We start from the raw sequence: 25,312 nt of genomic DNA, 5'->3' as shown, positions 1-25,312 counted from the left end.
GAATGGAGGCACAGGGAATGAAATGGGCTTGTTTGGAAAAGTAGTCCTTCACCACCCAAATCACAGTCTTTCTCTGACTAGGAGGCAGTTCAACAATAAAATCCATGGAGATCTCCTCCCAAGGGTGGGAGGGACTGGCCACAGGCTGCAGCAAGCCTTGCGGTTTGCCCCCCTTCCTTTTAGACATGGCACAGACAGGACACGAAGCAACATAATCATGAAGCAACATAGGCTAATATAGCATTAACAACTAAAGAAGGTCAAGACTTGACTTCACCAAAAAATTACCACCCAATATAATTACTGAATAATGACTAAAAGTTATTTCCAATTATTTTAGCTGAGAGGATGCGAATGGTTTTACAGGACTTTATTCATGAAGATTTATGCAAAAGACAGCTGAGAGATAATATCAGAAACATATTGGACATTTTGGAATACTTAGAACAACATAAAGAAAAACAAGCTGTAATGATCTTTCTAGATGCAGAAAAGGCCTTTGAAATTTTGACCTGGACTTTCTTGTTTAAAATTTGGAAGATATGGACTTTGGTGAGAATTTTATTAATTGGGTAAAATGGATTTATATCTCACAAAAGTCACAGGTAACTGTAAATGGAGAATTAACAAAATCTTGTGAGATACAGAAAGGGACAAGACAAGGATGCCCCTTGTCACCATTTTTTCAGCTTTGGAAGTATTGAACAGAGACATAAGACAAGATGAGAGAATTGATGGAATGAGGATTAAAAGGGAAACATATAAATTACAGGTGTTTGCTAATTATTTGGTGATAATATTGGAAGATCCTTTGGGAGGAATAGAAATATTAATGGAAAAACAGCTAAGATACTGTGCAGAACTCTCAAACTCCCTGGTAAAGGACCCAAGGTTGAGGAAGACACATACCACCCATAGGGGTGAGAAGGGATTTTTTTATATACATACAGTGTGTGTGTGTGTGTGTGTACACTGTATATATAAAAATTCCCTTCTCACCCCTATGGATGGTATGTGTCTCCCTCAACCTCAGGTCCTCTACCAGAGGCCTGGGAGTTTGAGGGTTCTGCATAGCATCTTAGCTGTTCCTAGCACTGGACTCTTCTGGACAGGCAGCTCTGATGTTGCTCCTGGGATCTGTTAGAGCTAATCTCCCAGCTTGGGAGTCACAGCCCCAAGTGCTGCTACCACCACTGGGACCACTTTGGCCTTCACTTTCCACATCCTCTCTAGTTCCTCCTTCAGGCCCTGGTACTTGTGCAGGTTCTCATACTCCTTCCTGATGTTGCTGTCACTTGGCACTGCTACATCTATCACCACCGCTGACTTCTGGTCCATGTCTACTACCACGATGTCCGGTTGATTGGCCAGTACCTGCCTGTCTGTCTGGATCTGGAAGTCCCACAGGATCTTAGCCCTGTCATTCTCCACAACCTTCTGTGGAATCTCCCATCTGGACTTGGGAGGGTCTAGCCCATACACTGCGCAGATGTTCCTGTACACAATGCCATTCAGTGTATGCTGTTCCTGCCTGCATCTTACACCCTGCCACTGTGTGTTGGACTGTCTCTGAGACCTCTCTGCACAGTCTGGACCTCGGGTCCTGTCTAGTGTGGTAGACCCCTGCTTCTGTGGATCAGGTGCTTAGTGCCTTCTTCCTGTCTCTTTCTAAAAGCAGGTTATAATCAGAATAGCCTGATGGTGGATCATTTCTGATCCAAGCATCATTTGGTCCAGGTCTTTCTATAATAATACTATCATGATCTACTCAAGAGCTTTTCTGCAGAAAAGCTATTGGTCACAAGCCTTACTTTAAGATATATTGGCTTGTTTATGTATTATTATATATCCTAGAAAAGTTTCTTTAGAAGTGGCTGGATGACCAACTCTTTTAAGATGGGTAGAACCACACCTACTTTTAATTAATCCTCCCTAACTGATACTAATAACACCACCAAATGAATTCTTTACATATCAAGAAAAAGGCAAAACTCTTGGCTAGCATTAAAACCCCAGAAGATTCCCCTCTCCATTCTTTTACTGACTGCAATAGATTTTCCTGTGGACAAAGCCACAGTTGAAGTCTGAGAAATAGCTCTACTTTCAGAAAAGTGGAAAGTGGCTTTCCCTTGATGGCCTTCCTTCTGAAGGAAGGATTCTGATTTTTCTTTTTCTCATGAACCAATACAGCTTTTTGAAAAATTAAAGTAATAAGCGACTTTCCTTTTTATCAAGAATCTAAAACTTCAGAGTTTCTTGAGACTGGAGCTAAGGATTCAGCACATAATACCATACATCAAAAATAACAATTCTGACCACATCTCATAAACAGTATCAAAGAGATTTGGAGAATTAAAGCAGAAAATTTAGACCAATTTTTAATCTAGATTTGTATACTTTCAGAAACTTGAGAACAGCTTGAGAACCAGCTGTTGGAGTCCCCAGAGATTATGAGTTAGTGTTAACATTCCATAGTGTTGCTTAATGCCCATCTTGTGCAAGAAAAGTCAAAGCAACTGGTCACGGAATCAGTTTTCAGACAGATGGACTGACAAGTGATCCGCCTAGTTCTGAACTGCCGTCTTGCCCCAAAGGAAGGTTTTTCCTTTCCTAGTTGCTGTGTTGGCAGGGCTTCCTCTAACCATGAAGGTAAGAGAGTCATTGAGTCAATTTCTACAGATCTATAAAGAACAGACTTTGTTCTTTAAGCAGAAAAGCATAATATGGGGTCAGAACACCAGAAACATGGGGTGAGGTGGGGTGGGGGAGAATGGATAGCAATAACTGGAACATATATCTTTTTGTTAAGCCACTAGGATTGTTAGCAGAGCATCCTTCAGCAAAGCTTTTCTTCATTAACGTGTTGGAAAATCAGATTTTTGTAAAAAAAAAAGTTCAAATACCTTTAGTAATTTCTTCTTCGTTTTCCCTCTTTTTAGGTTCTAACCATTTTGATTCTGTTAGAAATTACAAGCTGCTTTCCTGTTTTTTCAAGGTAAGTGGAATTTGTATTAAAAATCAATCTGAATGTGGCTTAATCAGCAAAAATGGGACCTGCAGAAGATGCTTCATCATATTCTCAACTCTAAGAGGTGTGCTCCTATTCCCAGGTTCAAGCTAGCCATACCTTTTTCCAGAATGCTCCGTTTTGTTTTGCCAGGGGATTTTCTTCTTCCACCACCTTCCTCCCACTCCAGCCAAAGGAAATGTGCATAGTTTTCTCATTTTATCTTCAGAACAAAACTGTGAGCTGGGTTCAGCTGAAAGATGGTGCTTTGTCCAAAGTTTTCCAGTAAACTTCATAATGAATTTGGACCTGGAAACTACGGTCCCCCAGCACTCAAAAGGCTACACTATACTGATTCCTGGTGGGAACTGAGCATTGCTAAATACTTAATGTTGGCTCCATGTCTGCCAGCAGCACTTACTGCCTTAATTCACAGCTAGAAGAGAGAGATTTCCCCACTTTTCAAGAACAGGAGAAGCTAGACTGTTCAATTTACAGGATGGGTTGAAGATTTATGAGATTTTTTCTGGATTGCCATTTTATTCTGTTCTAGCTAGGGGGTAGGGGGAACAACTTGCATGTTAAAAGTGTGTAGGAGTTTTTCCAGAGTAGCTACTCTATCTACAATTCCCATGTTAAGATGTTGAATACTTGTGGGGGATCTGAAGCATACAAAATGCTTTAACAGTCCTTTCTCACTTATTTGCATAATGTTGTGAAATTATTACTTCCATCCTTCCGAGGTCGGTAAAATGAGTACCCAGCTTACTGGGAAAGGTGATGACTGGGGAAGGCAATGGCAAACCACCCCACTATAGTCTGCCAAGAAAACATCGCATAAGCGGTGTCCCCCCAAAGGGTCAGACATGACTCGGTGCTTGCACAGGGGACCTTTCACTTTTTTTTTTTCACTGTGAAATTATTAAGACTGCCATTCCCCATGTGGTTTCTGGTGCTGAAAAATTGGCTACAATTTTTAGCACTAGAGCAGCATATCCAGAAATAAAGAAATATTCTTTATTGTATTGCGGCTGAAACTCTCAGAATTCCCTGCCATAATAGTTTCTGGCATGATGGTGAGAATTCTGAGTTGTAGTTACAATACTTCAGAAGGACACCAAGTTGGAGAAGATAGCTTCAAGGACCAAAATATGTAAACATGAGCAAGCTGTGTTGGAGATCTGAATGCTTCCATACAATTCCACTCTCATTCACAAAATTTATGGAGGGGAAATCATTGTTATATTCTGCTTATAACCTGCCTATATTTCCCCACTATTCTTTCCTTATTGTACAAAATCCATTAAGCAATGTACAGATAAAATGATGATGATGGAGAGAAGGAACAGAAAAGCTTCAGAAGACTTTGGATGGATATCATTAGGAGCAGGCTGCCTAGAGGCATTTTCTGATTGGGAGTAGCAATGCTCTAGGAACAAGATGATTAGCCTTTCACAATCATCCAGTTTCCTGAATCAAAACCCACCCTCTGCCCAAACATTGTGGATGTAATTTGAAAAATATACTGTAAATCAGGATATCTGATCATGGAACGCCTGTACCAATCTGCTCTGTTCTTCAAGCCTACTTAATTCAGTGACGCTTATTTATGAAGTAGCATGTTCTGACCCCAATGTTGGAATTTGTCTCCTAGTTGCAGCAACTACTAGCCTCTTCCACACCTCTGTCTGATATACGACTTTGGCTCCTAGGGTTGTTCAGGGCTTCAGATTCAATTCCAAAGAGATTCTTTGCAGAATTCAGGAATACAAGCACAGCTTATGGCTGCAACTCTTTAAAGCAGCTGCATCCTTCCTGGCAATTGCTGCACATTCCTGGGTGGGGGGAATATGTTTGCTTTAAACAGCTGCAGAAAGGGATGCCTGCTTCAGGCCATTTCTTTGGAACTGAATTACTATTGTCTTCAGAAGTAATTTATTTGAATAGCCAAATAACTAGAAAAAAAGAAAACAATTTATTTCCACAAAATGCAAAATAGTATGTGTAAAAACTATAAACAAGGAAAGAAACTAAAAAAGAAAAAGAAAATAAGCACACCCATAAGTAAACTTCTACACATATTAAAATAGATATATTATGGCATCTCCATTTTGAAAGTGTATGATCCAATTTTATTTACCTAGAGTAATATTAAGAATAATCCCCTGGGTCTAAAATGTGAATCATCAGCAATACTAACATAATCTACATTTTCAAATATGATCTTTTTTGGATGTTTTACTGCCTTTTTTGGTAAAGTGTTGGGAATCCCTGGCATATTCAGTTGTATACAAATTTAATATGAAATAAAGTAAACAAGCAAATAAGAGGAAATAAATATAGATTATTTAGTCTGGGACCATAAATAAAGCTATCAACTGAGTAAATGGAAATATTTTTTAAATTTAAAAAGAAAAAGAAATATATATGACTATGGATGTATATGTATGTGTGTATGTATATATTATACTGTATACACACACACACACACAGTCATATATTCAGATAGATAGATAGATAGATAGATAGATAGATAGATAGATAGATAGATAGATAGACAGACAGACAGACAGACAGACAGATAGATAGACAAACAGACAGACAGACAGACAGACAGACAGACAGACAGACATAATGTGAGATATTCTTGCCAAGGAATGTTTTCATCTGGAACAGAAAAAAATATCCAGATAAAGAAAAAATGTTTCATGCTGTTTAGTTCAATGCCTCATTATACCATTTATATTTCTAAACAATTTGAGGGGGCAAATCAGAAAAAAAAATGATATCTGTGTGTGTGTGTGTGTGTGTGTGTGTGTTTCCAATTCAGACTCAAACTGTTTAGGCTACAGCAAGATGTTAAAATAACTAATTATTTTACGGAACTGAACTACTACCAGACTAAGTCTGTATGGTAAATGAGAGTGGAAGCCTAAATGATACACGTTTGCTATCTCCAAATTACATTTTGGCTATAGTGAAAAAAAAATTCACCCTGACTTTTTCCGCTTGTTGTCCCAAACACTGATCCAATCCTGCATTATGGGGAATATTCAGAAAATGAAGATTGTTCCTATGAAAATAACCCTGTAAATAGGATGATTCATCTTGGATATCTTCATTCTCTTTCAACAGACCTTCAATTTAGAAACTTGCTAGATTGACGTTACATATAAGCCTCCGATGATGACGGTGGTGGTGATGATGATGATGATGATGATTTGGCTTATTGCTTATCAGCATTTTTGAGATTATTATTATTATTATTTCTCACAAGATACTTTAACTATACCTTTAAATCTGCCATGTTCTTATCAGGAGAGTCAAGATTCTGCATCTGCCGAACATGTTAATTGCCGAATAGATTCAACAGATAGTAATATTTCATTCAGTCTTTCACTGTGGGACTGAGACCTTTTTGTAGTGCATCTCTCCATCTTGTAGGAAATAATCCAAGTGAGCATGTATAATTATATGGCCATCACCATGTCATGTTTTGTGTCTGTCTATTGTCAGGTAAACGTACAATGTGTCTTGCCCATTTATATTTCCATTTTTAATGCTATTGTTACAACATTTTGAAGTTAGTTTGTTGTCAAATTTCTTCATTTCTGATTTAATCTGTCATGAGTACTGATGGTGAGCAGGAGGGGGCCCCTATGCATGGGGAAAATGCATGCGTGGTTTAGAGGCTTTGAATTTTCCTTCAAAGAAACTCAGAGCAGACCCACCTTGATTCTTGGGTTTATCTGTGAAGGTTTCCCACGGCCTTTCAGTTTGGCAGGATTTTCTATCTACTAGAGCATTCAATAAACACTAGAGACTCAAGCTATCGTCTCAGTGTGGTTCTTCGCTCTAAGATAGGACATAATCTTAAGCAAGATCTTTTGCATTTGTCTTTCCATTGCTCATTATTTGACTCAAATAACAAATGCTTTAATAAACTTAAGGTGAGTATTTCTTCATTCACTGGTTTCTTCTGAATGGATGAACCCAGAGTCTGTCCCTTGTACACCATGCTAAGTTTGGCTACCCAAACTATGGACCACTTATTAACAGGACTTGTTCACAGGTGGAGGCAGGGGGTGTAAACCGATGCACTCACTGCCAAGTGTTATGTCTTCATATGAAATTTCAATGCTCTCTAAAAGTCATGGAAATATTGTTTTATATTTATACCAGATTAGCAGGAATAATTCTATAGCATTGTCCCCATATTTATTTGACTGGCCTTCTTCAGACTTGCAGATCTTATATAGATACATTGGAAATATCTAAAAAATTGTAGTTAAATCCCAAGTTAAGGCTAGAAATAGTTAGTGTTAAGACCAACCAGCAGCAACTTTTTAGTTTTTCAAACAGGAGGTTCTTGCAGACCAGGATCGAAGCAGAACCTTTTCAATGAAAAACTTACACTCTGTTGTTGTGGTAGATCTCTTCTCAATGCTGCAATAACTGATAATATTTTTCTTTTTCCATATAACATCCAGTAGCATTTCTCCAGTCCATTGCAGATGGAATCCATATGGTCCTTGGTCAGAGTGTGATGGCTGTACTAAAACTCAGGTACAATATTATAAACATTTTCTGCATACCTAATGGATTGGTTCTTTCTCCAAAATCATGAGCTGATTAATCTTTCTGGACTGTTAAAGATTACATACTGGAGACGCTAAACAGGGCCTTAATGGTACGCGTATAAAAGATTGTTTAGCAAACCTGCCAGTTTAAGACTAGTGTTAAAACTATCATATTGTGTACTATCCAGAAAGCCAAAAAATTGGAAGCTAAGGTTGAAATGCCATATGATAGTATGCAATGTAAAAAAGTTTATTTGCTTACAGCTCTATCCTCCATGCACTTACATTTCTTTTTTAATATTCCCTTTTGACAAACAATAAGTGCTGGTAATAAGTGCATCTTCATTAATTGCAACAATATAAGTATAGTACTTTTCATAGGAATAACCAGAAGTCATAAATTAGAGAGTTGTCCAGATGGCTTCTTCGTGTTGTCCCAAGTCCAACACTGTATCCATTGTACCTTATGAGTAAACCATTTATCTTTTCAATTGATTATTGATACAATGCATATACTGTAGACTTTTCCTGAATTTTCTGGTATGTTGTATTCTTTCTACTTATTTCATTATCCTCTTTCTTCTTTTGCATCTTCTGTCTCTTCTCCCCAATGTCAGGATTTTAAAATAATGCTTTCTGGATAGGTACTTACAGGAGCAAGCTGGAGGTGCAGAAATCGAGGTATTCCACTGCTCGTTGCTCTGGGCATTATCTTGTAGACAAAGCTAACATACAAAATCAGATTCCTTGTCTAGGGCAATTTTGTTCAACCAAGCACCATGCTGGTTGGGAATGCCATAATTGCAAATCCAACCCATCAGGATGCCAGGCTGTAGAAGGCTGGTTTAGTTGTTATTATTCTGACTTGAATTCTCAACATGAGACAGGACCCTAATTTGGACAGGTGTGTAATCTTACACATATATATACCACATACAAAATAGGGGCAAGCAAGCTTTTTCCCCCTAGATTTACCAGCAACAGTATACAAACAACATGGAAGGAAGGAAGGAAGGAAGGAAGGAAGGAAGGAAGGAAGGAAGGAAGGAAGGAAGGAAGGAAGGAAGGAAGGAAGGAAGGAAGGAATTCCAAAATTCCGAACAGCCCCTGAAATCTCCAGCAGTTTCCCTCAGCAATAGATATGTGAGCAAATGTAAGTCTGTGGCCTTTCTTAGTTAATCAAAGGATGCCACAGATTCTTTGAAATGCTAAAAATTAGCACATTTATGTTGAAACAACTTGGGTATCTTGCCTTCTGGCAACCCATGGGGAGGAATAGGAGGAAGAAAATGTTCAGAAAGAATTAGAATGAGGAAGAAAGAAATAAGGGATAAGGAAACTGCTTTTGTCTCAGAACTCACCAACCATCAGCATGTGTCCCGATGAATTACTCCCAAGAGAATATGTTTCTCACAGGAAAAAGACTCCTTCTCAGTCCTAAAATACTGGTTTTTTGGTTTAGATTCGCAGGCGGACTATAGCAGTTTATGGACAGTTTGCAGGAAATCCATGTTCAGGAAATTCATTTGAAACTCGTTCATGTGTTCCCACAAGAGGTTGCCCAACAGAAGAAGGATGTGGTGACCGTTTCAGATGTTCTTCAGGTATACAACTTCAAGAAACTAAGTGACCTGCTGATTGCTCTGTAGTAAAAGCAAATTGGAATGGCTTGGGAGGTGGTAGAGAGAATTATATGACAAAATTACTTTTCAGGTTTGTTTGTGAGATTGTGATGAAGGGACCATTGGATAAGACCCAGTGCCAAAATACTGGAACAAGATGTCAAACAACACTGTGGTTTTATGAGTCCAGTATCTACAGCTATTCCTCTGGTATCTACAGCTACTCCACAGTGAAATGTAATCATTTATTCTTTGGTTTCCTTTCTCAGTACTGGCTGTGAATTTTAGTAATTGTAGTCCTAACAGAACTGAAGGCTACGAGATTAGGAAAAGTTGTTCAGATGTTGTCAAAGAGGTCAATTTGTCCAGCATTTCTGGTTTTGCCCAAGAGTGTCTTCCCTATCAATATGGTCTATCTTTATGGCAATAGGACAATGCATTAGCAAATCTTTGGTGTGCAATGGAGATCAAGACTGCCTGGAAGATGGTTCCGATGAAGACAGATGTGAAGAAGTCAAGAAAATATGTGACGAGAAGCCCCCACTAAGGACACCTCCTAATGTAGAACTTACAGGAACAGGGTAATTTGCTTTGTAGTTCTTCTGAATGAAAACGTTCTAGTTTTTACTTATCAATCCCTTGCTGTGGAAATCTGGGCAGCATGTTTAATGATTAATTGCTATATTAATTAATACAAGTAATAATGACCACCTTAATTCTTAGAGCTAATACTTATTTGGGAAATAGGCTAATATCTGGAATGGGCAGGTGGCTGGGGCTTTGGACCACATAGGCCCTTTGTGGCCTCTCCCTCTACACTGATCCTGGGGTGCCCCTTGCTTTAGCAAGGAGCTCCAGGAGATGAAGCACCAGAAGAGACACCTGGAGCACTGTTGAAGGAAGACTCGGATCAAGTCTAATTGAACATGAATAAGAGCCCATATTAGGGATTACCTTGTGGAAATAAGGGCAGCAAAATGTCAGTAGTCCTCTGCCCTTATTGCATCTACTGATAGCCATTCAGCAGACCAATTTAGGGTGACCTGGTCCCTACTGGACAAGGAGGAGACCCACAACCATCTACACTGGCAGAGAAAGTCACTCAGATCTGCTCTGACTTGGACTCTGACTGGGCAGGTCTGGCCAAGGTACCAGGGACCCAGTCTTGTGTGTGAACTGGGATGAGTTCAAACTGGTGACTCCTGAGGAGGTGGACAGGGCTGTCTGTGCTCTCAGTTCAGTTACCTGTTTATTGGACCGGGCCCTCTTCTGGGTCATGAAAGCGGCCAGGGAGATGACTTGTGGTTGGGTCCATGCTGTGGTATTGGCCTCTTTGAGGCAGCTGTTGGTTATCTCCAGCTTTGAAGGAGGCGGTGGTTTACCCTCTCCTCAAGAGGCTATTCTTGGACCCAACAATTTTAGAAAATGGTCATCCTGTCTCTTTTTAGGGAAGGTTGTTGAGAAGGTGGTCGGTCTTCAGTTAATGAGAACCCTGGAGGAAGAGGATTATCTAGACACATTTCAGTTGGGTTTCAGGTCAGGATTTAGTACAGAGACAGCCTTGTAGAGGACATGTGGCTGAACTGGGATGGAGGGAGTGCATCTATTCTTGTACTCCTTGATCTTTCAGTGACTTTCGATATCGTCAATCATGGCATCCTTCCGGTGGTTAGGAACAGAAAGCACCATTTTGCAGTGGTTCTCCTTCCTCCAGGAACAGTTTCAGTTGATGTTGGTTGGGGGAGAGAGGTCGCTCCCTAGGCCCCTCCTTTGTGCAGTGCCACAAGGCTTAACACTTTCTCCCTTCCTATGCAACTTCTATAAGAAACCGCTACCAAGACAAAGTGGCTGTGGTTGTCAGGAGGGCCACCTAGATCTGGAGATATACCATCTTTAAACTTGGGTGGAGTTGCATTAAAGAATGGTGTGCAATCTGGGGATCTTCCTGAACTCACAGCTCCTGCTCAGTAAGGTAGCAGCTGTGGCCTGGAAGGCCTTTTTAGAGCTTCTTCTGATGCACCACTTGTATCCTTTCCTAAATCAGGATGCTCTTCAGATAGACCCTAGTCACCTTGTGGCTCAATTACTGCAACATACTGTACATGGGGCTGCCCTTGAAGACCACTTGAAAGCTTCAACTGATAGAACAGAACAGAACAGAACACTTTATTGGCCAAGTATGATTAGACATACAAGGAATTTGACTTCGGTGCAAGAGCTCTCAATATATTTACATAACATCAAAAAATAAACAATAGTAAGTAATAATGTTATTTAGTAAAACTATACAATCAAGAAAGAAAAAATGAAGGAAAATAATACTACGGCTATTAACTAACACACACAAGGGAGAATTAAGGGACAATATATGGCATCTATTGTCTAACATATGTTCACATTTAACAGATCATTACTGGTCACATCTTAGCAGTCATGTCTTGCCATACATTATCAATCATTATATCATGCTACATTAATTAGGGGTTCAACAGAGCAATGGCACAAGGGAAAAAACTGTTTCAATGTCTAGATGTTTTGACATATGGTACTCCGTAGCGCCGTCCTGATGGTAGAAGTTGAAACAGTTTATGTCCAGGATGCGAAGGGTCTGCAGATATGATTGCAGCAGTGCAGGCAATAATGGGCATGCCTCTGTATGCCCATGTAAGACCTCTGCTTCACAAGCTGCACTGGTTGCCAATTTGCTTCCAATTGCTCCATTTGCTTATTATGACCTATGACAGCTCATCTCTTGTAGTATCAGCCCAGCCAGTTTGATCTGACAGGCTAATGTGCTCTGGGTTTCTTTGATTAAGCAGTACCAGTTATTGACACCCCAGACATGTGCTTTTTCTGTCTCAGCATCTTCCCGCTGGGATGAGGTTCTACCTAAGATCTGGGTGGCTCCCACCCAGATGGCATTCTGAAGGGTTTCAAAAACCTGGCTGTTTTCCCAGGCATTGGGGTAGGATGATTGAAGCCCCTTTTTGGTGTTTGACATGTGTCGTTGGCCAGATTTGCAATCTTGTTACTGTTACATGCTTTCTGGATGGTAATTTTTTTTGTTTTTTTTTACTTTATATCCCGCCTTTACTATTTTTACAAAAAGCTCAGGGTGGTGAACATACCTAACACTCCTTCCTCCTCCTATTTTCCCCACAACAGCAACCCTGTGAGGTGGGTTGGGCTGAGAGAGAATGACTGGCCCAAGGTCACCCAGCCGGCCTTCATGCCTCAGGCGGGACTAGAACTCATAGTCTCCTGGTTTCTAGTCTGTTGCCTTAACCACTAGTCCAAACTGGCTCTCTTGTTTTGTTTTTATGTTGTGAGCCACCCAGAGTCAATTGGAGTCGAGCAGCACCTAAGTTAAATAAAATAAATAATATATTTTTTCCTGTGTTGCAAAGGGGTAGCATGCTAATGACTGAGATCAAAGCATATCATTTTGCCTAAGCCTGCAGAATCTCTCTGAGGTACAATTCAAGCCAGGTTCCATACTCAGAGCATCAGTTCTTTTTGTGTACTATAAATTTGCACATCTCTGTCCAATATGTACAGTATAGGATGGTATATAATAATCTACATTAGCTGCTTTGTTACCACTGTGGCTAAAAAGGAATCCCATTCCATATTTCTTTCCTAGGATAGATATTGTTTTCCCAAGTTGGAATTTCTGAACAATTAGATCATAACATCTCCTCATGCTGTGCCACTTTAGTTGAGGGACTAAAATCAGGTTTTCATGTTATGTCAGGCTATCGGGTTAAGGATTCCTTAACAGATCATTTTATTTTAGCAAAATATTTTAGCTGGTTACTCTAATCTTTTATTTATAGAAGGACAGGAGAACACTTTTGTCTGAGTTGAGCCACAGTTGCTGACTTGAAGACAAAGGAAGATCTAGGCAGGCAGGGGAATGCCCAGATATGTAAGTGCAGCAGGGAAATAGCTCAATAATTGTTCAATTCACTCAGCAAATTGCGCAAATTGAGCAGCCAGACCCGCCCATACTTTTGGCATTATGGGGCAGTGTAGATTTTTATAGGCCAATCTTGCTCAACTTGGGTGTCCTCCAGATGCATGATTTCGACTCTCAGAATTCTCCACAATGGAATTTTGGGAGCTGGTTCATATATCTGGATGGCAGCTAGATTGGGGAAGGCTATTATAGGTCCTATACCTGAAGCATGGGTGAAGAAGGAAGAAATCAGTGCTGCTTCTTCAAGCAAGTCACCATGGGTCCACTCAGAACGGTTTTATTTGTGGTTGAAAATAAATACCTCATCTGAAATGCTTGGGCCTCTTATTTTGTACTGTCCCCTTTGCCGGGTTCATACATCATGCCAAGCAATAATGTGGAAATAATATTTCAAAGCATATAAATTATAGGCTTTATGCCTTGCTGTGGCCTTGTGAATGGCTTCACTTTCAAGTGAATAAAACGATGAGAGGAGATTGGCCATGGTTGCATTAATTTGGGATTAAAATGTAGCTTATCAAAGGCAGTTGCCACAGAGATTTAAATATTTTCATATTATAAGATACAGAGAACAATTCTGTTCCTCTTTATGCTGTTATACACTATCAGCTTTGTGGCTTACAGAAATTCATTGTAGGCTTTCCTGTTCCATCCACAATTTAATTGTGATTATACTCTGTAGATGTACCAATGTTTAGTTCCACAGATGACTTTCTAGATCCTGTGTTTATAGTAATATTATAACTTTATTTGCTTGCAGCTTTAATGCCCTTACTGGTGAAAGCAGAGGTGAGGTCATTGACACTAAGAGTTTTGGTGGCCAGTGTCGGAAAGTCTTCAGTGGTGACCGGAGACAATATTATCGTCTGAGTGAAAATGTCCTTGCTCATACATTTGAGGTCTGATTACCTTTTTTTACTATTTAGCATGTTTCTAATCTATCCATGACCAGACTTTAAAAAACAGTCAAATAAATTATTGAATTACACAGGAAACAAGGTGAAAAATAACCAAGTATAGAAGCCACTATAAAGTTTGACATCAAAGCTAACTATAAAAATGCTTTGGAAAAGGGGAATCTTGTAGCCTACTGCTCAAAGGTTATGTCTTCAGAGAACACAGTCTGCTAGTAGGGATCACAGCTGAGAAGATATTCTTCTTTGTAGCCACCCACCTAACTTTATTTGGCGAGGGCCCACAACAAAGTGCCTCCAAGGATGACTAAAATGTCCCACAGGTGAAACTCTCTCTTGGACACACCCACCAAATACAGCTAGTGGGAAATTTAGGTATTAGTGTAAGCCCTTTAACTAGCTAATATAATTTCAGGCCTCTTTTGAAGAAAATTAGATTTGGAGGAGCACGTCCCGCTCATAGGAGAGGACAAATATTTATTGGATTCAACAGTTTCAAAATGGCACTAAATAGTTCCCAACTGGGGCCCAAGCCTGAGTTAGCTGAAGCTGCCTCATTTTTCAGACCTCCATACTGGTTAATCCTTGGTGTCATTTGCATAGTTGGTAGCTACGTGCATGTCTATTTCTGTGACTCCATCTCTAATCCAAATTACTCTTCTGACTTTCCCTCCTCATCCTGACAAAGGAGAGTAGTCATATGTTTTAGAGGTTGCATCAGGGAAGCAAAGTGCAGTTGCATGTCCAAGAATGCAGATCCTTTTCTCCATCCATGGCAAAGCTGCAGGGCCCCCTTGTCGCATGGTCACTGTGGAACCCTTAGGGCAGTGTTTCTCAACTTTGGCAACTTTAAGATATGTGGACTTCAACTCCCAGAATTCATGGCTGGCTGGGGAATTCTGGGATTGAAATCCACACATCTTAAAGTTGCCAAGGTTGAGAAACACTGCCTTAGAGTAAAGGCAGGAGAGAGAAGGAATGTGAGTCCCCAGCGTGTAAGAGAAATTTCACAGCCTTAAGTGACTAGAAGGCACAGGATAGTATAGGTTAGCCCAGGATAAATGCTGATTGTTTTATGAAACTTGCTTGCTTACAGGAGGATCTGATAGTCACTTGAAGCCATTCTTTTATTAAAATGATGGAGGGAAAAAGCATTCATTACAGTTTGGTTTGTCTATTTATAACGTCAATTTAAAATTTAATTAGCAGCTTTCTTATCCAAAACACTGTTTTGATATGCCATAATGGAATGCATGATGTAAAGTGGCACAGAGGTACTTTCAAACAAATGCAGAGGGTTAAAATTGTTTCAAATCTTCCCAAGTGCTGACTTATTCTTGCTCCAGTCTCTAACCCAGTAGTAAACAGAGTATTAATTTTCCGAAAGATTTTACAATTTGTACAATTTGGGGGGAAAATGTGATTTGTTATGAATGATGGCTTCAAAGAACTGATGGGCAGAATGTTTCCAGATAGTGAAATAATTAAGGAATATGCATACAAATGCATAAAACCCAGTTGTCTTACTCATTATATCAGAAAAGAGAGCATGAGAAGTATCTAAAAGGAATGATCACAAGTTCTGGTGATTAAAAAAAAACTTTCCATACAGTTCATTCTTCTGATAAGGATAACAAGTTCCTCCCAATACTTGTCAGATTCTCAAGATTCAGTTTGGATTCACTTTCTGGACATGCCCATAGTAAACTATGCAGATGCTGAAAATATTCCAAAGGCCATTGAAAAATATCTCTGATTCAGGATTCAGTCTAAAAACGGTGTGGCTTTCAGTGTCTCGGTAATGACCGGCAAACACAATGGAGTTCCGAATTCTCTTTAGAAGGAACAAAGTGGTGGGGAAATGTATGGTATTGTCTTGTCATTTAGTACCTTTCTTAGGATTATTAAACCATTAGTCATACTTGAGAAGGAAGATGAGGTACTGTCCATTGAGATCTCCAAAGAAGACTTTTAGAAGTCATCCCAAGATCGATAGGTTTTGCTGCACCTCAACTGATTAAGAAGCTGGATGGTGATGTATCATCTGAAATTACCAAGTTGTGTGCTAAAATGTGGAGACTTTATTGGAATATCCTGTTATTTATGAAGAAAAATTCCCATTCAGTGACCTAGTTCTGAAGGTAGATATTGTGTTTTATCCCATAAGGAGGGATAATCTGAGAGAGAGAGAGAGAGAGAGAGACATTTTGGGGGGGGGATCCTGATATATTACCCCACAACAAGCAAAATGTGGAGTTCATGCAGTATCAGTTTCAGAGATCTCATTGCCATGTGCCTTGAAGAAATAAAGATTGACCAATGGTCACAATTCCTATCCAAACTGCAATATCCAGCTTTTGGGCAATTACAGTTTCCAGCACATCCCCAGTTTGCAAAATATGCATTTTTCATCTGATACACTCATGCTTTCTGTAAAGGTATGTGTAGTTACAAAAGATGCAAGCAAGTTTAGAAGTTCTTTAGAGTAGTCAACAGAAAGACATGTTGCACAGGTATTATAGATCTTGTGAAAAAGGAAGTGGGTCATGCATGTCCCTACCTGACTTTTGCTAACTCCACATCTTTAGCACAAAGCCCTTATGTGGGCTTCTGTGCATATTCAGTTACTTTCTGTGGAGTCCTTGGTGCTCTCTGAGCCTTGTTGTCTTCTTGCAGACATTTCATTGCCAGACTAGGCAACATCTTCAACAAGGCTCAGAGAGCACCAAGGACTCCACAGTTCAACCCTGAGCTACAAATATTATCTTCGATTGTTATCAGTTACTTTCATCAAACACATAGCTACTGTCTACAGATGTAGGCATTAAAATATAGTGGTCAGCTGGAACAATTGGGAGCAATCAGTTCCTTCTAAATAAGATTATCATTCTCACCCATTCCTTGCAACAGCCAAGTAGAAGTGACTTCACATCCTTACTTGGCTAGCAAAAGATGACATCAGAGATGTTGTGTTAGCGCTGCATAGAGTTGCTGTCTACAGGATGATAAAGTGCTAATCCAACCTCTTCATACCATCAGCTATTAACAACCACTACTAAGAATAGGAGTTTTTTCTTCCATGACTGTTTCTTAATTTCATTGGCTAAATACTTCCTTTAACCCAACATCTTACCACCTGTGTTACTACCTTTAAACAACATATGAGTTCCCAATGTGGCAGCAGTTATAAAGAACCTAGGGGGAATGTTGTATTCATTGACTGTGGTTGATCCAGTCTTACTCCAATCCAGTAATTTCCAGATGCTCCCAACATTTCCAGATGGTGTGGTTCTTGGTTATTTGGCAAGCTTGCTGGGAATTCTAGGAGCTCTAGTCCCAGCACCTGTAGTACATATGACAACAGTATTCCATCTTGACAAAAGCTGCATTGTGAAGGCAATCTATCCATTCCAAGAGCCAGAATGTAACTGTATTGTTTTTAATTATTCATCAAATAACTTTTTTTTTCTTTGTATAGGTGAAAATTGAGAATGAATTCAGCACTGAATTTTATAACAGTACCTGGTCTTATATGAAAGAAACAGAGCATCGTGAAACTGGAAATAATTACCAGTACAAATTAAATCAAAATCAACAGCGCAGTTCAGAGGTACATGTTGCGTTGCTTTCTTCCTTCTCCAAGTGATAGAAAAGTGAAGCAGACCTATCTCTGGAGCGGGGACTTTTAGAGATTTACAGTATCTTCAAAATTACCCATACAATCAGAAATGTAATGTCAGTTGGCTCTTGTGACAAAATCCAAGTTCAGTTAGTATCTTTAGCCCAAGAACTATTGCCATTTTGCTGAGAGTATGGCCCACTCTGCATTCAAGAGAGGCTTTAGAAAAGAGATAATCAACTTTCCTACTAATCAGGTACCTAATGTGAAATTGACCATCCTGCTAGTGAATGCAATGGGGTACAGGTAGTCTTCACTTAATGACCGTTTGTTTAGGGACTGTCTGGAGTTACGACAGTGCTGAAAAAAACTACTTATGATCATTCCTTGCACTTACGACTGTCACACCATCCCCACAGCCATGTGATTGCGATTCAGGTGCTTGGCAACCATCAGGCATTTATGATGGTTGCAGGGTCTTGCAGTCATATAATTGCCATTTTTTATTTATTATTTATTATTTATTAGATTTATATTACCTCCTCTCTCCCCCAATGGGGGACTTTTCAACCTCCCCAGCTGGCTTCCGATAAGCAAAATCAATAGGGAACCACGTCATTTGCTGAACGATCACATGGTTTGTTTAATAATGTGATTTTCTTAATGATTCGCTTAATGACTGCCTCAGAAATGGTCGTAAAATTGGGTCTAGATTTGCTTAACAACTGCATCACTTAGCAACTTAAATTCTGGTCCCAATTGTGATCGTTAAGTGAGGACTACCTGTATTCTTCTCTTTTCTTCATCTTCTAACACATATCCAAAATACGTTCTGGAAATGGGATGATCTGCAGCAGATTCTGAGGATGCTGTAGTAATGGTGGGGAGCTGCAGAAAGGAGAGTCATCCTCTCCTATTCCATCAATAGAAACTTCCAATGACTCTAATAAAGTCAAGTCATCCTTAAGACAAGTTCAGCTCTTGGTGACTTCAGGACTATGTCTGTGGAATTATCTAGGCAACAGTACAGAGTTGATTTTCCTATACAGTATGTTTCCCATTCAAATCTTAACAAGAACTGACTTTCCTTAACTTTCTGAGGTTAGCTAAGGTCAGCTAACTGGCCAATTATACAAATTCTAGGGCAGGGTCCCAAAATCTATCCAGCTGTTTTCAGGCACCCAAGTTTGTTTTATACCCAGGCATCTGGAACAGAGGCACACATGAACAAAACCACTGCCACTGCTACATGGCAAAAAGCTTTGAAAAACTGATTTTTAATTGCAGAAGTAGTTTATGGTCTATCACCATCATTATTATAATTATCACTTAGTCAGCTATTCTCATTATGTGAACCTCAAAGTACTTTCTAAGAGAACAGAAATACAAAAATACAAACAATACCTTAAATACCATATAGAAATTATGTGTTCATTGGATCAAATAATCAAGATGCACTTGAGTCAAGAAAGCATGTGGTAGGCTATACAACTACAAGTAACTTGTCCATTTGTCCATGAAACATCAGAAGCAATCCAATATGCCAGACACCTCAGTATATACTCAATCCTAAATAGTGTTCATGTCATCATGAAGACAAGCAATGTTTATCTCTAAATGTCTTGCAAATCTCTAATATCAGGTCATTAATGGCTCCAACATTAAGTTCAAGATATGTGTTAAAAAAACAGGAAGAACAATCTCAGTTACTAAGAGAATTTCGACCTGGTCTTTGCCTCTTGATTCTAGAGTCCCTTATATTTAATTTCTTGCTTGGTCACCACAGATGACTAGAAGTTTCATGTAGACAAGGAAGTTGACTAGCAGAGAAGGATAGATTGTTTCATTCATTGCTTAATCAGAGGCAGATAACCCCCACTTACTAGTGTCTTAGCAGGCTAGACAATCATTAATTTGCTAGTATAGGTAGTCCTCATTTAGCAACCATTTGCAATTACAGTGGTGATAAAAAAGTAACTTTATGACCCATCCTTGCATTTATGACCTTCGCCGGTCTGTATAGCAAAGGAAACCTGAAGTAAGATCATAAGCACAGTTGTGGTTTCACTTAGCAACCTCTTTACTTAACAACCAAGTTACCGGCCCCAATTGTGGTCGCTAAACGAAGACTACCTGTAATGTTTGTGAGCCATATTGAGGGAGGCGCCTCAGCAAAATGTGTAGGGGCACATAACCCCACACACCAAAATCAGGGGTGTCCACAGGAAAGTCAAGACAACAGGTGTGAGCGTGAAATCAAAGCCCCACCTTCTTTTAATGTGCAGTACTCATGTTGCCCACAGGTAAAATGGGTGGGGCTTCAATTGAGCAATCACACCCACCATATTGACTTTTTAAACCCCTCCCCATAGGTGCCCTTGCCTGAAAAGCTGCAGTTTTGAGCTTACAGAGCATTAAATTATTACTTGAAAAAAACATGCCAACTATGTGTTTAGTGAAAGCTCAGCAGGGGCTCTCAAGGCTGTACCTACAGCATGTCATTTGCTGGGGGCTGGGGGTACAGTCAGAGGCCACAAATGGGCCCCTGATTTATAGCATCCTTTACAAAACTGTTCTAGAGAGTCAGCTCTCCACACCGAATAACAGAATAGTACAGCTTTAACAACAAAATACAATATGGCAATAATTGGCATCTAACCAGGAGCAAGAGCTCTGGGTATTAACCACTGATAGATCAGGTAGAGGGAAAGGGAATTCAGATGCCAGGACAGAGAAGGGTCTGCACCGTTTTGTACCAGTGATAAGCTGAGGTAAGTACTTTATGACTAACCCAAGACAATTGCAGACATTTGCCTGTAAACTCTGAAGTTCTATGTGCAAAATCCTGTCTGTATATTTGCAAATACCACTTGCTGGGCAGAGGGCTCCGACAGGTGAATTTTGAAGAATGCAGGTTTAAATGGTCACCCAACTATGGCACGTGCAATGGATACCAGCTCACTTATCCATCCCCTCCGTATGATTGTGAAAACAGCTGCCTGATTTATGTCTTTTCTTCCTAGAGTAACTATCTTATGGTTATTGAGAATTCAGTGGAAGTTGCTCAGTTCCTCAATAATCAGCCAACATTTTTAAACCTTGCGGAGCCCTTCTGGAAAGACCTTTCTAACCTTCCCTTCTTCTACGAATATAACACATATCACCGACTAATTGAACGATATGGAACACATTTCCTGCATTCTGGATCTTTGGGAGGATCTTACAAAGCCATTTTTCATGTGTCTACAAACAGTGTTAATGCAAAAGGTAATGTTTCAGAGTACTTGTTTCCCAGCAGTAAGGAATTATGAATGAAGCGCCTTCTACTTTTGCCTCTGTTTTTGGATTCTTACTGGTTTGGGGAAGCAATTCATAATCAGGCCCAGTTCCTGCTGACTTGCCATTTTTATAAGTCAATCAGGTGAGAAACATGATCATTTTACATCCTGGACCTCACGGGTTTTTTGGGGGGCGGGATGGATGGGAAGAGATTTTGTAGATGGTCACACATATTAGTATAGTTCTGAAGCTCTCTGTCTTTAACTTCTACTGCACAGCTCTGCATCACCATCAATATTCATGCTTTACAGTGGTTTATACCTTCCTAACATATTAGAGCAAAGTAGGCAGAGAAAAATGACCAATTATGATGAAAACTAAAAGCTATACCCCGAGTGCCCACAATTCTATATTTAAAATTGTAGCATTGCTACAACTGAGTGAGTTTGCTTTTGCTCCACTACTGCAAAGTGCATTTTCTTGAAAGTAAGCAGTGCCTTACTTATAGGAAAGATTATAGTTATAGGAAAGAACCTTATTAAAAGAAATAATAATAATAGCTGCAATGATAATTTGAACAGCTTTAGATACAGTACATTAGAGCTGTGCAACATTCCAGTTTTTGTTCTAAAAAGTGCTTTGGAGCATATGGGGCTGTGAACGTAGCATCTGCTTGCAAGTCTTTAAAACAGGTGTGTCTTTTCTTAGGTTTCTACAGGTGCTTCCTGCAGCTGTAATATGACCCTGGGAAAAGATATGGTTGCTTTAAAGATTTGCCAGCAGGTTGCTACATTCATGCCCCCCTTGTGCTCTAAAACACTTCTGAGAACCAAATCCAAAGAATTGCAAACTCACTTTTAACCTTTTGCCTAAATCATGGCCCTGTGCTAGATTTATTGCTTCTGCTATTCGTAAAAAGAGAAAAGAGAACCATTTTAAAAGTATACCTCCAAGCATAGGCTCCAGGCATTAATAACTTCCTATCTAGCTTGGCCCTGAGTCATGTGACTTAACTGTAATTAAAGCAATGTTTTGTTTAAAATGGACGTTCCAATTGGTTAAATCTTCTCTGTGTAGAATCATCTGTTTCAGCTATAAATAATGTAATGTGAATCTCCAGCAAAGTATATGGTCTATGCAGAGAGGGCCATTTCTGGGGTGGTCTCCAGTATGAAATTTCTTCCTAGTTTCATTTAGCAAATGTAAACATTATGAATATTAAGGCATTTCTTAAAACCATATTTTTGTCCTTATTAAAGCTCATGGCACTGTTTGGTTTATTATATTTCCTTTTCCAGCCATGGATTGTGTCGCTTTTCTGAACTGATGAGTTATATTAATTCTATTTGTTATTAAGATAAATTTTAAAAATGGGTGAGTTGTCACGGGGGCTCGGGTTTAGGCAGAAAAATAGAAACTTTTAATTCCTAAAATAAGGATATTTGCCCTGTTTACGTAGCAGGACATATAAACCTGCAAGAGCTGCTTATCGATCTTAGAAATGATTGCACTGATCCATCATGGCACAATCAAACCTATCTAATGGCTGTTTATTTCATTAGGCCTCAGTATAACAGATATGCATAAATGCACTACTTCTGGATGGAATTTTCTGATTGTAAAGAAAAAGAAAGTAGAATGTGAAGACCTCAATGAACTGTTGAAGCAGTCTTCAGGTAAGGGACTGCAGGTATATTCCTAGGGAGATAGTGATGATGCCACTGTCAGCATTCCATGTTGATGGACTGAGTGTTTTGTTAAAGGACTTTGAATAATGGGATGATTCTAGAAGTACTAAGCTCATATATTATTGAAAAAGACATTTTGGCTTGCTTGAACACTGTGGATTTCTTCCTAGGTGGACATGCTCTGAGCTAATATGAATAATTTTGTCTACAAAGTACCCAGCTAAAAGGGTAAAGGGGATGCGGTGGCGCTGCGGGTTAAACCGCTGAGCTGCTGAGCTTGCCAATTGGAAGGTCGGTGGTTCGAATCCGCGTGACGGGGTGAGCTCCCGTTGCTAGTCCCAGCTCCTGCCAACCTAGCAGTTCGAAAACATGCAAATGCGAGTAGATTAATAGGTACCGCTTCGGCGGGCAGGTAACGGCGTTCCGTGTAGTCATGCTGGCCACATGACCACGGAAGTGTCTACGGACAAATGCCGGCTCTTCAGCTTTGAAACGGAGATGAGCACCGCCCCCTAGAGTCGGACACGACTGGACTTAATGTCAAGGGAAACCTTTACCTTTACCTTACCCAGCTAAAAGGTCACAGCAGCCCACTGCTGCTTCTTCCAGTCCATCATTCCCTAAGAGAGCCCTGGTTTCTCCAAAAAGTGGAAGTCTGTGGTTATAATAAGGACATAGTTCTTTAAAGCTTTGTATTTTTATTAGATAGAAACATCTTAGGAGCATTCATGATTTACCATGTCTATTGTCCAGGCTCATAATCCTTCTGATTGTTGGATAACATAAGTTTTTTAACTTTTAAAACGCTACACTCTGCCTGTCCTTCCAGGAGTCCACAACAATCAGATTAAAGCTGACCCTTATGTAGAGGGAGGAGATCCTGGAACTGTGGCTGGTTTAAGTTATTTAGACGTGAACAATCCAGTTGCAAATACTGAACGATATTCCCGCTGGGCTCAATCAGTGTCTCTTTATCCTAAAGTTATTAAACAAAAGGTAAGACTTCGATGGATTGCTTAGATTAAGTGCACCCTTTTGCATACTCAAAAGCCAAGGATTTCGGTATATGAAGGGAATTAATGGGATCATGCTTGTAGTTACTACTTTTCACCACTCCATATTGACACAATGTACTGGACAGCCCCTACTATCTTAGGCCACTTGCTCACATGCAGGCTTTTATTTTCATGTATGATTTAATGTTTTTGTGCAGAATTTTGAGTCACATAACTGGAGCTTATGTGCATACACTGGCTACACTCATTTATCATGCTTAGCTTGGCTTTGTATGTGTGTGTGTGTATATACATTTATCATGCTTTGCTTGGATTTGTGTGTACACACATACACATATTTTTGTTCACACATGACTGCCAAATACATAGGAGACCATGGAATTTTTTTTATACTTCCATTCAGTATCACTCCATTCAGGCTACCATATTGGCTGCATAAATCCTGATGACCCCTAGATGGCAGCAGAGAGTTAGGAGGTTCTGTATCTGTTTGCTACTTTTTTTTTTAATCCATTCAATCGTGTCTGATTCTCAGAGACTTCCTGGACAAGTCCGTGCAGTTTTCTTGGCAAGATTTCAGGAGTGGTTTGCCATGGCCTCCTTCCTAGGGCTGAGAGGGAGTGACTGGCCCAAGGCCACCCAGCTGGCTTTGTGCCTAAGGTGGGCCTAGAACTCACGGTCTCCTGGTTTCTAGCCTGGTGCCCTAACCACTACACCAAACTGGCTCTCTATCTAGCAGTTATTTAGATTTTTGCAGCCTAGATATGTTAGCCATGTATTCCATATATCTACAGGTACCCTGGGAGGTGATATTGTGTGCCATCTTGTATAAAGGGCCAGGCATCTTTCCCCAAAGAGTTATATAAAAGATGATTGAAATCTTGGAAGATTATCACATACTGTTTGATTTCAGGATCTCGGCCCTTAGATTTCATACAATCTCACACAAGATTTCAGCATTTGTTTTAAGAAACAAATAACCTGATGGGGGTATGTAATTGCTTTTTATGGGAATTGCAGATGCTCTACAGCCTCTGGGTTGTGAATTCCTGACCCACATAATCTCTCCACCTAGCTATTGCCACCTCTTGAATATCCCCCCCCCCCTGTTTTGGAACAGTCAGCTGCTCTAAGTTGATTTCATTCCTTCCTACTTAAAATAAAAATAAAATGTTTGCTTTGCTTTCCTACATTTGTTTTGGTTCCTTAAAATTACTGTTGACAGTAAGAGCAGCTTGCTGTTAACTTTGCTAAATTGAAGAAGAACAACCAAATGAAAGCAAAAGGCTTGTGACCATTTGCATTTGTCAGCAAATTAGTTAAAATATTTTATTTAGTCTAAGTGTTTTGTTTTCTTAGCTCCTAGGCATTACCAGCAGAAATTATGCAATGTTAGATATAAACTGCAAAAACATACATAGATATGTATTGAGCATGGCTAGGAGACCTGTCTCAAATGCATGCCAGCTATGAACCCCACAGTGGCAAATTCTGTTATGCTTGAGCACCATACAGCAAGCAGTATCATGGATTACTGATTAATTATAAGTCTCTAAATAAGTGTAACCCTTCCCTCCTCTTCCTTCCCCCGCTTCTACAGATTATATT

General features: G+C 39.7%; 1 protein-coding gene across 1 annotated transcript in view; it reads left to right on the top strand.

Moving 5' to 3' along the window:
* The first annotated feature begins 2,505 nt into the window (after positions 1–2,505).
* Positions 2,506–25,312, top strand: part of C7 (complement C7) — a 33,497-nt gene continuing 10,690 nt past the window's right edge. The window contains exons 1-10 of the mRNA XM_063295714.1: positions 2,506–2,649; positions 2,940–2,995; positions 7,498–7,573; positions 9,050–9,191; positions 9,640–9,790; positions 13,949–14,087; positions 17,581–17,712; positions 20,745–20,988; positions 22,563–22,676; positions 23,518–23,684. Coding sequence (XP_063151784.1) covers positions 2,644–2,649; positions 2,940–2,995; positions 7,498–7,573; positions 9,050–9,191; positions 9,640–9,790; positions 13,949–14,087; positions 17,581–17,712; positions 20,745–20,988; positions 22,563–22,676; positions 23,518–23,684 — 1,227 coding nt within the window. The 5' untranslated portion in view covers positions 2,506–2,643. The remainder of the gene's footprint in view (positions 2,650–2,939; positions 2,996–7,497; positions 7,574–9,049; positions 9,192–9,639; positions 9,791–13,948; positions 14,088–17,580; positions 17,713–20,744; positions 20,989–22,562; positions 22,677–23,517; positions 23,685–25,312) is intronic.

This window comes from Candoia aspera, chromosome 2 (assembly GCF_035149785.1).
Source record: "Candoia aspera isolate rCanAsp1 chromosome 2, rCanAsp1.hap2, whole genome shotgun sequence".
Lineage (NCBI taxonomy): Eukaryota > Metazoa > Chordata > Lepidosauria > Squamata > Boidae > Candoia > Candoia aspera.
Note: the sequence above shows the minus strand (reverse complement) of the source record. Positions and strands in the feature narration are given on the sequence as shown.